This window comes from Scyliorhinus canicula, chromosome 21 (assembly GCF_902713615.1).
Source record: "Scyliorhinus canicula chromosome 21, sScyCan1.1, whole genome shotgun sequence".
NCBI classification, from domain to species: Eukaryota; Metazoa; Chordata; class Chondrichthyes; order Carcharhiniformes; family Scyliorhinidae; genus Scyliorhinus; species Scyliorhinus canicula.
The window spans coordinates 8,006,068-8,020,217 of record NC_052166.1 but is presented as its reverse complement, the minus strand read 5'-3'; the positions used below and the strand labels follow the sequence as shown (position 1 = coordinate 8,020,217).

At 45.3% G+C, this 14,150-nt stretch overlaps 1 protein-coding gene across 1 annotated transcript in view; it reads right to left on the bottom strand.

The window, feature by feature from the left end:
- LOC119955917 (serine/threonine-protein kinase A-Raf-like) overlaps nucleotides 1-14,150 on the bottom strand; it is a 123,648-nt gene that overhangs the window by 94,100 nt on the left and 15,398 nt on the right. The window contains exons 4-5 of the mRNA XM_038782575.1: nucleotides 7,706-7,809; nucleotides 2,387-2,489 (exon numbers count right to left, since the gene is read on the bottom strand). Of these exons, the coding sequence (XP_038638503.1) occupies nucleotides 2,387-2,489; nucleotides 7,706-7,809 (207 nt within the window). The remainder of the gene's footprint in view (nucleotides 1-2,386; nucleotides 2,490-7,705; nucleotides 7,810-14,150) is intronic.

The window sequence follows — 14,150 nt, the reverse complement described above, 5'->3', positions numbered from 1 at the left end:
CTCTGCATAATTGTACAGACCCTCAGGTTGAGGAAGTGGAAAAGGAGAGCCTCCCGTTCCTGCCCCTCAAACATCTATGGAGTTCAATCCCCTATTTTCGGTTTCCACCAATCCCCCCAGCCCCTCAATGAATAAAGCACTATGTTAATAAAGGATACCCATGTATTATATTGTCCTGAACTCGACTGCCGAGTCAGGAAGTGATATGTAATGTGGTGCGAATGGATAAGGTTTTTAGACTGTAATAAAATGTTTAAAGTAAGGATAAGGATAATAGTTGTGATAGGTAGAGGTTCCCGGTTTTGGTAATGCATGTCCCCTTTGACATAGCGCCAAGTAGAAATGTCAGATAAAATGTTTTTCTTCCCATAGTCAAAGACAGAGTAGACGCCCAGGAACTTGATGAGGTCAGGGAACCCAAAGAGGGCACCCAGAAGCACTCGAAGCAACGTGCATAGGTGATCCTTCACAATTTTATTGTGAGAATCACAAGGAGGGAATGTAGCCACCTAAGATGGACACTGGGCTGCAAAATGGAGAACTGCTAAGGCTGCAGGGAGAAAACAGTCTTAGCAAGGACAAGCAGTTTGCAGAAGGACAATTAGCATTCTGCACGTACAGAAACCAGTTTATGGCCAGGTGCAGGATCTCAGCTAAAGGTGTAAATGGCAACAACGATTTACATAGTAATGAGGTGATCCAGATCCAGGCACACACAATAGAAACATTTAGGTTTGAATGGATACTTTGAGTGGACGCCCAGACGAAACGGCACCATAAGTATCCATCACAAAGCACCATAGAAACCGCCCCACCCATCGAGAAGCGACCCTCAGATTGGGAGGTTTGGAAAATATCGATTGGGAGAAGGCCCAATCGATACCTAGCAGGTGAAAGAGCCCGCCCCAAGGGGCACGGACCTCTAGGACCTATAAAAAGAAGGTCAAGCACATGATTCGGTCTGTTGCTCCCAGACTCCGGCCCAGATCTGCTGTTGCTTCCAGACTCCGGCCTAGGCTGTTGCATCCTGACTCCGACCCCAGCCTCCAGATCCTGTCTTTCATCACCGGCCGTTGAGCATCAGCCATCGTTCAGTAAGTGCCAAAACAATGCGCGCTACGTGACCCAGGCATTGCTTATATTCTTGCAGACTATTAGTGAACAGAAGGTGCAGTCCAGAAAGGAACAAAGGCCTTGTCCCCTGACCTTGCTGGTTCCTACTTAGATAAGTATTTAGTCGTTTAATAGTAGAAATAAGTATTAGTCTTTAGCGTATGCATGTGTATTTATTATATTGGTTATAATAAATATCAATCGTTTGAACTTACTAATCGGTGTACAGATTTATTACTTTGAACCTGACCTTGATATACTTGTGAGGTGTCTAAATACGGCACCTGGCGACTCCGAGCAGAATTACATACACAGAGCTGTAATAGTGTTAAGCACACGGCCTTTAAACGGAGGCGTGTTAATACACTCCAATAAAACGCGTAATACACTCAAGTAAAACGTGCAACAAGGGTCAATGCTGACGGAGCGCCACACTGTCGGAGGGTCAGCGCTGAGGGACCCAATCAGAGGGTCAGTGCTGAGGGAGCACAGGCCTGTCAGAGGGTCAGTGCTGAGGGAGGGCTGGACTGTCGGAGGGTCAGTGCTGAGGGAGTCCCGCACTGTCGGAGGATCAGTGCTGAGGGAGCGCCACACTGTCGGAGGGTCAGTGCTGAGGGAGCGCTGGCCTGTCAGAGGGTCAGTGCTGAGGAAGCATTGGACTGTCAGAGGTTCAGTGCCGAGGGAGTGCCGCACTGTCGGAGGGTCAGGCATGAGGGAGCGCCGCACTGTCGGAGGGTCAGGCATGAGGGAGTGCCGCACTGCCGGAGGGTCAGGCATGAGGGAGCGCCGCACTGTCGGACCATTAGTCCTGAGGAGGCGCCACACTTCAAAGCAGAGGTCCCGAATTGCCTCCAATGGACATCCAAGATAAATACAAATAGCTGCAGTTACGGGTGTCAGTTACCTTTGGGACCAATATTTAGCCAGCAAACAACGTCATGAAAAATAAAATCAGATTATCTGGGAAATCGGAACATTGCTGTTTGTGGGATCTTGCTGCGTGCACACTTCACACAAGCTTCATTGCCTGTGAGGTGCTTCAGATATACACAAGTGAATGAAAGGCTGAGGCAAAAGGGGGATTGCACCTGTCCCCCATTTCCTTTGGCACGAGAGTGAATCACAGCATGGGGCTGGAGGGACGAGAATGCCCAGGGCTCAATAAGGACAGTAGTTTTCCCTCCGCTGCAGTGTAACCGTCAACCAACCAGACCACGAATGGTCTGACCGGGAACCATGAGCGGACAAACACTGATCTCAGTGTCAGACTTACAAAGTTGTGCATCGACAGTGGGACTTCATCCAGCACCTCGACCATCAGCTCCTCCCCAACCAGAGGTGTAATATCTGTTCCCCAGTCCGTCAGCTTCCTGTGGCTGAAGGGAGAGACATTACACAGATGTCAGCAGTTACAACACACAGTCCTGACCCCATTCTGATTTAAACACCTTACACTGCACTGCCCCTCCATATAACACACATTTCGCACTGCACTGTCCCTCTGTATAAGATAGCTCATACTGCACTGTCCCTCTGTAAAACACACACCTCATACTGCACTGCCCCTCTGTATAACACACAGTTCGCACTGTACTGTCCTTCTGTATAACACATAGCTCACACTGCACTGCCCCTCTGTATATCACACAGTTCGCACTGCACTGTCCCTCTGTATAACAGATAGCTCACACTGCACCTCTGTTTAACACACACCTCACACTGCACTGTCCCTCTGTATAACATACAGTTCGTACTTCACTGTCCCTCTGTATAACACACAGTTCGCACTGTACTGTCCTTCTGTATAACACATAGCTCACACTGCACTGCCCCTCTGTATATCACACAGTTCGCACTGCACTGTCCCTCTGTATAACAGATAGCTCACACTGCACCTCTGTTTAACACACACCTCACACTGCACTGTCCCTCTGTATAACATACAGTTCGTACTTCACTGTCCCTCTGTATAACATACAGTTCGTACTGCACTGTCCCTCTGTATAGCATACAGTTCACACTGCACTGTCCCTCTGTATAACATACAGTTCATACTGCACTGTCCCTCTGTATAACATACAGTTCACACTGCACTGTCCCTCTGTATAACACACACCTCACACTGCACTGTCCTCTGTATAACACACACCTCTCACTGCACTGTCCCTCTGTATAACATACAGTTCGTATTGCACTGTCCCTCTGTATAACATACAGTTCGTACTGCACTGTCCCTCTGTATAACATACAGTTCGTACTGCACTGTCCCTCTGTATAACATACAGTTCGTACTGCATTGTCCCTCTGTATAGCATACAGTTCACACTGCACTGTCCCTCTGTATAACATACAGTTCACACTGCACTGTCCCTCTGTATAACACACAGTTCGTACTGCACTGTCCCTCTGTATAACATACAGTTCGTACTGCACTGTCCCTCTGTATAACACACAGTTCACACTGCACTGTCCCTCTGTATAACACACAGTTCATACTGCACTGTCCCTCTGTATAACACACAGTTCACACTGCACTGTCCCTCTGTATAACACACAGTTCACACTGCACTGTCCCTCTGTATAACACACCTCAGATAAGAACACCAAAACTGCACACAATACTCCAGGTTTGGCTTCATTAATGCCCTATACAATTGCAGCAAAACATCACTATTTATACACTCAAATCCTCTTGCTATGAAGTCCAAGTAGTATTTGCCTTCTTTACTGCCTGCTGTACCTGCGTGCTGACTTTCAGCGACTGATGCACAAGAACACTAGGAGGTCGGGTACCGGAGCAATAGGTCGGAATGTGAAACAATTGAGGGAGACCTAGTGAATAGGACCAGTATGGCTCTGAGGAAGAGCAGACAGGGAGATGTTGCTGAAAACAGCGGGACTGGTGGCCTGAAGTGCATATGTTTTAATGCAAGAAGTATAACAAGTAAGGCAGATGAACTTAGAGCTTGGATTAGTACTTGGAACTATGATGTTGTTGCCATTACACAGACCTGGTTGCGGGAAGAAGGACAGGATTGGCAGCTAAACGTTTCAGGATTTAGATGTTTCAGGAGGGATAGAAGGGCGGAGTTGCGCTACTGGTTCGGGAGATATCACAGCTGTGTAGCGGGAGGACACCTCAGAGGGCAGCGAGGCTATATGGGTAGAGATCAGGAATAAGAAGGGTGCACTCACAATGTTGGGGGTTTACTACAGGCCTCCCAACAGCCAGCGGGAGATAGAGGAGCAGATAGGTAGACAGATTTTGGGAAGGAGTAAAAGCAACAGGGTTGTTGTGATGGTTGTTGTGATGGTAAACTTCCCCAATATTGACTGGGACTCACTTAGTGCTAGGGGCTTGGACGGGGCAGAGTTTGTAAGGAGCATCCAGCAGGGCTTCTTAAAACAATATGTAGATAATCCAATGAGGGAAGGGGCTGAACTGGACCTGGTATTGGGGAATGAGCCCGGCCAGGTGGTAGAAGTTTCAGTAGGGGAGAATTTCGGAAACAGTGACCACAATTCAGTAAGTTTTAAAGTGCTGGTGGACAAGGATAAGAGTGGTCCTAGGGTAAATGTGCTAAATTTGGGGAAGGCTAATTATAACAATATTAGGCAGGAACTGAAGAACCTAGATTGGGGGTGGGTGTTTGAGAGGAAATCAACATCTGACATGTGGGAGACTTTCAAATGTCAGTTGAAAGGAATTCAGGACCGGCATGTTCCTGTGAGGAAGAAGGATAAATATGGCAAATTTCGGGAACCTTGGATAACGAGAGATATTTTAGGCCTTATCAAAAGAAAAAGGAGGCATTTGTCAGGGCCAGAAGGCTGGGTACAGACGAAGCCTGCGTGGAATATAAGGGAAGTAGGAAGGAACTTAAGAAGGAGTCAGGAGAGCTAAAAGGGGTCATGAAAAGTCATTGGTAAATCAAGTTAAGGAAAATCCCAAGGCTTTTTACACATATACAAAAAGCAAGAGGGTAGCCAGGGAAAGGGTTGGCTGACTGAAGGACAGGGGAGAGAATCTGTGTGTGGAGCCAGAGGAAATGGGAGAGGTACTAAATGAATACTTTGCATCAGTATTCACCAAGAGAAGGAATTGGTGAATGTTGAGTCTGGAGACGGTGTGGATAGCCTGGGTCACACTGAGATCTAAAAAGACAAGGGGTTGGGCGTATTGAAAAATAGTAAGGTGGATAAGTCCCCAGGGCCGGATGAGATCTACCCCAGAATACTGAAGGAGGTAAGAGAGAAAATTGCTGAGACCTTGACAGAAATCTTTGGATCCTCACTGTCTTCAGGTGATGTCCCGGAGGACTGGAGAATAGCCAATGTTGTCCCTTTGTTTAAGACGTGTAGCAAGGATAATCCAGGAAACTACAGGCCGGTGAGCCTTCCGTCAGTGGTAGGGAGATTACTGGAAAGAATTGTTCGAGACAGGATCTACTCCCATTTGGAAGCAAGTGGACATATTAACGAGAGGCAGCACCGTTTTGTGAAGGGGAGGTCGTGTTTCACTAACTTGATACAGTTTTTCGAGGAGGTCACAAAGATGATTGATGCAGGTAGGGCAGTGGATGTTGTCTATATGGACTTCAGTAAGGTCTTTGACAAGGTCCCTCATGGTAGGCTAGTACATAAGGTGAAGTCACACGGGATCAGAGGTGAGCTAGCAAGATGGATATAGAACTGGCTAGGTCATAGAAGACAAAGGTTAGCAATGGAAGGGTGCTTTTCTGATTGGAGGGCTGTGACGAGTTGTGTTTTGCAGGGATCAGTGCTGGGACCTTTGCTGTTTGTAGTATATATAAATGATTTGGAGGAAAATGTAACTGGTCTGATTAGTATGTTTGTGGACGACACAAAGGTTGGTGAAATTGTAGATAGCGATGAGGACTGTCGGATGATACAACAGGATATAGATCATTTGGAGGCTTGGGCGGAGAGATGGCAGATGGAGTTTAATCCGGACAAATGTGAGGTAATGCATTTTGGAAGGTCTAATACAGGTAGGGAATATACTGTGAATGGTAGAACCCTCAAGAATATTGACAGTCAGAGAGATCTAAGTGCACAGGTCCATAGGTCGCTGAAAGTGGCAACACAGGTGGAGAAGGTAGTCAAGAAGGCATACGACATGCTTGCCTTCATTGGCCGGGGCATTGAGTATAAAAATTGGCAAGTCATGTTGCAGCTGTATAGAACCTTGAATAAACTCAGTTTGTTCTCACTGGAACGACGGAGGTTGAGGGCCGACCTGATGGAGGACTACAAAATTATGAGGGGCATAGACAGAGATATACAGAGTGGATAGTCAGAGACTTTTTCCCAGGATAGAGGGGTCAATTACTCGGGGGCATAGGTTTAAGGTGCGGGGGGCAAGGTTTAGAGGAGATGTACGAGGTAAGTTTTGTACACAGAGGATAGTGGGTGCCTGGAACTCGCTGCCGGAGGAGGTGGTGGAAGCAGGGACGAAAGTGACGTTTAAGGGATGTCTTGACAAATACATGAATAGGATGGGAATAGAGGGATGCAGACCCCGGAAGTGTAGAAGATTTTAGTTTAGGCGGTCAGCATGGTCAGCACAGGCTTGGAGGGCTGAAGAGCCTGTTCCTGTGCTGTACTTTTCTTTCTTCTTTGTAACACCAAGGTCTCGCTGAGTATCCACCTCTCTCAATTTACACCCATTCAAATAATAATCTGCCTTCCTATTTTTGCTACCGAAGTAGATCGCCTCACATTTATCCACTCACTCATCCTATCCAAATCACACTGAAACATCTCAGCATCCTCCTCACAACTCACCTTCCCTCGCAAATCTGTATCACCTGCAAATTTGTAAATACATTTAGTTCCTATGAATATAGATTCCCTTCAATTTCTCCCTCTCACTAAACCCTGTGTTTCCTAACATTTCCAATATGTTATTTGTGATCTAATTTGTGAGGACAGACCCCAAAGTATGTATTTAGTTGCTCAGCCATTTCTTTGTTCCCCATTATAAATTCCCCTGTTTCTGACTGTAAGGGACCTACATTTGTCTTCACCAATCGTTTTCTCTTCACATACCTACAGAAGCATTGCCAGTCAGTTTTTTATGTTCCCTGCAACTATACTCTCATACTCTATTTTCCCCTTCTTAATCAGTCCCTTGGTCCTGCTCTGTTGAATTCTAAACTGCTCCCAATCCTCAGGTTTGCTCCTTTTTTCTGGCCAATTTGTATGCTTCTTCCTTGGATCTAATACTATCGCTAATTTCCCTTGTACGCCATGGTTTGGCCACCTTTCCCATTTGATTTTTGCACCAGACAGGAATAAACAATTGTTGCAGTTCATCCATGCACTCCTTGACTGTTTGCCATTGCCTATCCACCATCATCCCTTTAAGTAACATTCCCCTATTTGTCAAAGCCAACTCGCACCTCATTCCATCGTAGTTTCCTTTATTTAGATTCAGTACCTCCTTGTTCTGTCTTTGTAGCACTGTATATCTAGACTTAGCCCTATGGACAGCTGTCTGAAAACACTGTACTGTCTTTGTAAACGCCCCAGTTAGTAGCTTTCCACAATACTGCTGTGAAGATCTCACCCATCAATGAATCTGTAGACCGCACAGCATTTCTGAGATAATCCTCTGACTTTCAGTGCTTTGTCTAAACTATCATTCACTGTCATCCCCTCACGGACATTTACCTGTGAAAAATCAGAGCACAATCTGGTGTAATAATTAGTTATACAATCAGAGAACAATTGTCAGGAATATCAGACACAGCATTACACAATCATACGCAGTAATACAGAACAGGAAATAAAGAGTCAGTTTTACTCTGTCCTACGAGTATTTGATAGGGACAGAGTAGTGGGAGCTTTACTCTGTATCTAACCTTGTGCTGTACATGTCCTGCGAATGTTTGATAGGGACAGGGTAGAGGGAGCTTCGCTCTGTATTTAACCCCGTGCTGTACCTGTCCTGGAAGTGTTTGATGGGGACAGTGTAGATGGAGCGTTACTCTGTATCCAACCCCGTGCTGTACTTGTCCTGCGAGCATTTGATCGGGACAGTGTAGAGGGAGCTTTACTCTGTATCCAATCCTGTGCTGTACCTGTCCTGGGAGTGTTTGATGGGGACAGTGTAGAGGGAGCTTTACTCTGTATCCAATCCTGTGCTGTACCTGTCCTGGGAGTGTTTTATGGGGACAGTGTAGAGGGAGCTTTACTCTGTATCTAACCTCGTGCTGTACCTGTCCTGGGAGTGTTTGATAGGGACAGTGCAGAGGGAGTTTACTCTGTATCTAACCCCATGCTGTACCTGTCCTGGGAGTGTTTTATGGGGACAATGTTGAGGGAGCTTTACTCTGTATCTAACCCCATGCTGTAACTGTCCTGGGTGTTTTTGATGCGGACAGTGTAGAGGGGGCTTTACTCTGTACCTAACCCCGTGCTGTACCAGCCCTGGGAGTGTTTGATCATGACAGTGGCGAGGGAGCTTTACTCTATATCTCATGCGGTGTTGTCTTGGGAGTATTTGATGGTGGACAGTGTAGAGGGAGCTTTACTCTATCAAACTCCGTGCTGTACGTGTCCTGAGAGTGTTTGATGGTGACAGTGTAAAGGGAGCTTTTCTGTATCTTATGCCATGATGTACCTGGCCTGGGAGTGTTTGACAAATTTATTGGAATTCTTTGAGGATGTAACTAGTAGAATTGACGAGAGGAAGCCAGTGTCTGTGGTATATCTGTACTTTCAGAAGGCTTTTGACAAAGTCACACATAAGAAATTAGCGTGTAAAACTAAAGTGCCTGCAATTAGGTATTGAGATGGATAGAAATCTGGGGTGGTCCCGGTGGATTGGAAATTAGCAAACGTGACGCCACTGTTTAAAAAAGGAGGTAGGCAGAAAGCAGGAAATTATAGGCCAGTGAGTTTAACTTTGGTAATAGGGAAGATGCTGGAATCTATCATCAAGGAAGAAATTGCGAGGCATCTGGATAGAAATTGTCCCATTGGGCAGACGCAGCATGGGTTCGTTAAAGGCAGGTCATGCCTAACTAATTTAGTGGAATATTTTGAGGACATGGAAGTCTGCAGAGGGATTTGGATAGGTTAAGTGAATGGGCTCGGGTCTGGCAGATGGAATACAATGTTGACAAATGTGAGGTTATCCATTTTGGTAGGAATAACAGCAAACGGGATTATTATTTAAACGATAAAATATTAAAGCATGCCGCTGTTCAGAGAGACTTGGGTGTGCTAGTGCATGAGTCACAGAAGGTTGGTTTACAAGTGAAACAGGTGATTAAGAAGGCAAATGGAATTTTGTCCTTCATTGCTAGAGGGATGGAGTTTAAGACTAGGGAGGTTATGTTGCAATTGTATAAGGTGTTAGTGCGGCCACACCTGGAGTATTGTGTTCAGTTTTGGTCTCCTTACTTGAGAAAGGACGTACTGGCGCTGGAGGGTGTGCAGAGGAGATTCACTAGGTTAATCCCAGAGCTGAAGGGGTTGGATTATGAGGAGAGGTTGAGTAGACTGGGACTGTACTCGTTGGAATTTAGAAGGATGAGGGGGGATCTTATAGAAACATTTAAAATTATGAAGGGAATAGATAGGATAGATGCGGGCAGGTTGTTTCCACTGGCGGGTGACAGCAGAACTAGGGGGCATAGCCTCCAAATAAGGGGAAATAGATGTAGGACTGAGTTTAGGAGGAACTTCTTCACCCAAAGGGTTGTGAATCTATGGAATTCCTTGCCCAGTGAAGCAGTTGAGGCTCCTTCATTACATGTTTTTAAGGTAAAGATAGATAGTTTTTTGAAGAATAAAGGGATTAAGGGTTATGGTGTTCGGGCCGGAAAGTGGAGCTGAGTCCACAAAAGATCAGCAATGATCTAATTGAATGGCGGAGCAGGCTCGAGGGGCCAGATGGCCTACTCCTGCTCCTAGTTCTTATGTTCTTATGTTCTTATTACCAGTGCAGTAGATAACGGGGAGCCGATGGATGTGGTATATCTGGATTTCCAGAAAGCCTTTGACAAGGTGCCACACAAAAGGTTGCTGCATAAGATAAAGATGCATGGCATTAAGGGTAAAGTAGTAGCATGGATAGAGGATTGGTTAATTAATAGAAAGCAAAGAGTTGGGATAAATGGCTGTTTCTCTGGTTGGCAATCAGTAGCTAGTGGTGTCCCTCAGGGATCCGTGTTGGGCCCACAATTGTTCACAATTTACATTGATGATTTGGAGTTGGGGACCAAGGGCAATGTGTCCAAGTTTGCAGATGACACTAAGATGAGTGGTAAAGCGAAAAGTGCAGAGGATACTGGAAGTCTGCAGAGGGATTTGGATAGGTTAAGTGAATGGGCTCGGGTCTGGCAGATGGAATACAATGTTGACAAATGTGAGGTTATCCATTTTGGTAGGAATAACAGCAAACGGGATTATTATTTAAACGATAAAATATTAAAGCATGCCGCTGTTCAGAGAGACTTGGGTGTGCTAGTGCATGAGTCACAGAAGGTTGGTTTACAAGTGCAACAGGTGATTAAGAAGGCAAATGGAATTTTGTCCTTCATTGCTAGAGGGATGGAGTTTAAGACTAGGGAGGTTATGTTGCAATTGTATAAGGTGTTAGTGCGGCCACACCTGGAGTATTGTGTTCAGTTTTGGTCTCCTTACTTGAGAAAGGACGTACTGGCGCTGGAGGGTGTGCAGGGGAGATTCACTAGGTTAATCCCAGAGCTGAAGGGGTTGGATTATGAGGAGAGGTTGAGTAGACTGGGACTGTACTCGTTGGAATTTAGAAGGATGAGGGGGGATTTTATAGAAACATTTAAAATTATGAAGGGAATAGACAGGATAGATGCGGGCAGGTTGTTTCCACTGGCGGGTGACAGCAGAACTAGGGGGCATAGCCTCAAAATAAGGGGAAGTAGATTTAGGACTGAGTTTAGGAGGAACTTCTTCACCCAAAGGGTTGTGAATCTATGGAATTCCTTGCCCAGTGAAGCAGTTGAGGCTCCTTCATTATATGTTTTTAAGGTAAAGATAGATAGTTTTTTGAAGAATAAAGGGATTAAGGGTTATGGTGTTCGGGCCGGAAAATGGAGCTGAGTCCACAAAAGGTCAGCCATGATCTAATTGAATGGCAGAGCAGGCTCGAGGGGCCAGATGGCCTACTCCTGCTCCTAGTTCTTATGTTCTTATGTAAATCTGGTTGGCAGACAGGAAACAAAGAGCAGGAATTAACAGGTCTCTTTCAAATGTGCAGGCAGTGACTCGTGAAGTACCGCAGCTATTTACAATATGGTGTCAAAGGGAGGAGATTAGATTTTTGGGACATTGGGATCAGTTTAGGGGAGGAGAAAGCTATATAGAAGAGATGAGCTTCATCTGAGCCGAAATGGAATCAATCTCCTGGCTGAGAGGGTAAATAGTGTAGTCGGGGTGGATTTAAACTTGTACGGCAGGGGGATGAGTTGACTAATGGCCCTAGTTTTAGAAATACAAATGAGAGCAAAGGAGAGATGGGGAACAGGGAGAGAAGTTGACAGTGAAGAAAGAAATCGTCACCTCACAAAGGGCAAAAAAGAGATAAGGTCAGGGTTAAATTATACGGTTGTAAATACATGGAGCATACTGAAGAAAATTGGGGAACTGGATACAGAAATTGCTCTCAGGGCATATGACATTGTAGCATTGGCAGAAACGTGGCTCATACTGGGACTACATACTTACATCTATATACATATATAAGGTTTTCAGTAGAAACAGGATGGGGAAAAGGGAGGAGGTGCCTTGGTGAGTTAGTATCATAGCTCTTGAACAAAATGTAGCTCCTGAATTAGAATCTATATAGTTGGAGGTGAGAAACAGGAGAGGAGCAGTGAACTTGTTTGGTATTTACTGTATACCTCCAAATAGTGGGGAGGAAATGGAAGAGTTGCAACTACACAAGGCATTGGTAAGACCGCACCTGGAGTATTGTGCACAGTTTTGGTCCCCTTATTTGAGGAATGATGTAGTGGCATTGGAGGCAGTTCAGAGGAGGTTCACTAGGTTGATTTCAGAGAGGAATGGTTTGTCGTATGAGGAGAGATTAAACAGTTTAGGCCTATACTCTCTAGAGTTTAGAAGAATATGGGGAGATCGAACTGAAGTGTACAAGATGCTAAAAGGTATGGATAAAGTAGACATGGAGCTGATGCTTCCTCGTGTGGGCCATTCTAAAACGAGGGGTCATAATCTTAGAATAAGAGGTAGCAAATTTAAAACAAATTGGAGGAAAAACTGCTTCTCCCAAAGGATTGTGAATGTGTGGAATTCACTATCCCAAAGTGCAGTGGATGCTGGGACAGTGAGTAAATTGAACAAGGAGTTTGACAGATTTTTAATTGGTAATGAGTTGACAGGTTATGGAGAACGGGCAGGACGGTGTGTTGGGGCCAGGATGGGATCAGCCATGATCACATTGAGGGTGTTTATCGCGGGAGGCTAAATTGCCAACCCCTGCTCCTAGGTCATGTGAGCTAGAAGGGAAATGCTCCACCTGATTTCGCAATCCAACTCTTGGTCTGTAACATTGCAGGTAGCAGATGAGGAACACATCAGCCATGATAGAATGGCGGAGCAGACTCGATGGATCGAATGACCTAATTCTGCTCCTATGTCTTATGAACTTATTTGCAGGCAGATTATGGAAACCTGCAGGGCAATAGGGTTGTGATAGTTGGGGATTTCAATTACCCTAAGGTAGGCTGGGCAAAGGGTGTGGGGCGTGGAAGGGAAGAAATTCCTGCAGTGGGAGAAGGAGAACTTTCTGGAACAGTACATTTCCAGTCCTACCAGGGAGCAAGCTTTGCTGGATCTGGTCCTAGGAAATGCGGCAGGGCATGTGGAGAAAGTCAGAGTGGGGGAGCAGTTGGGAAATAGCGATCAAACTATAATACGATTCAATATTAAGTTGCAAAAAGAAAAAAAATCAGTCACAGATTAAGATCCTAAACTGGAAAAGGGCGAAGGATGCAAGATAGGTATGTACCCATGAGAAATAAATAGGGGGCCCCTAAGGGACAAGCAGGGACAAGCTCACTGAAGCAGAGGGTATGGCAGTGGTACTAAATTAGCACTTTGCTCCTGTCTTTACCAACGAAGAAGATGGTGACAATAGCCCAGTTGAAAATATTGACTCAATGGTACAAAAGAGAGATAAGGGGAGTACAGGAGGAGAGGGACCTCGGAGTTCAAGTGCATAATACTCTGAAGGTGGCCAGGCAAGTTGAAACAGTTGTTAAGAAGGCTTATAGCATCCTTGGGTTTATAAATAGAGGCATAGAGTATAAAAGCAAGGAAGTGAACCTCTACAAATCATTGGTCAGACCACATTTGGAGTAGTGTGTTCAGTTCTGGGCACCTTATTTAAGGAAGGATGTCAACGCGCTGGAGAGGGTGCAGAGGAGATTTACTCCAATGATAATAGGAAAGAGGAATTTTACACAGAAGGAAAAATTGGAGAAATTGGGCTTGTTCTTGGAGCAGAGAAGATTAAGAAGTGACCTCATTGAGGCATTCAAAATAATGAACACTTTTGACAGGGTAAAGAAGGATATTCTGTTCCCAGTAGTTGGTATGTCAGTGACTAGGGGTTGTAATTTCAAGGTGGTCAGCAAGAAAGCTGGGAGTGAGTTGAGGAGAAACTTCTTTACTCTGAGAGTTGTTGAGGTTTGGAATGCGCTGCCTGGGAGAGTGGTGGAGGTGGATTCCACAGGGAGGTTCAAAAGAGAGCTGGATATATATTTGAAAGTGATTAATTTAAAGGGTTATGGAAATAGGACTGGGGATTGGGACTAGCTCGATAGCTCTTTTAGGAGCTGGTGCAGACACGATGGGCCGAATGGTCTCCTTCTGTGCTGTAAATAACAAATATATATTAATGATTTAGATGAGGAAGCAAATTATACTATCTCCAAATTTGCAGATGACATCAAGTTGGGTGGGAGGGCAAGCTGTGAGGAGAATGCAGAGATCCTTCAGTGTGA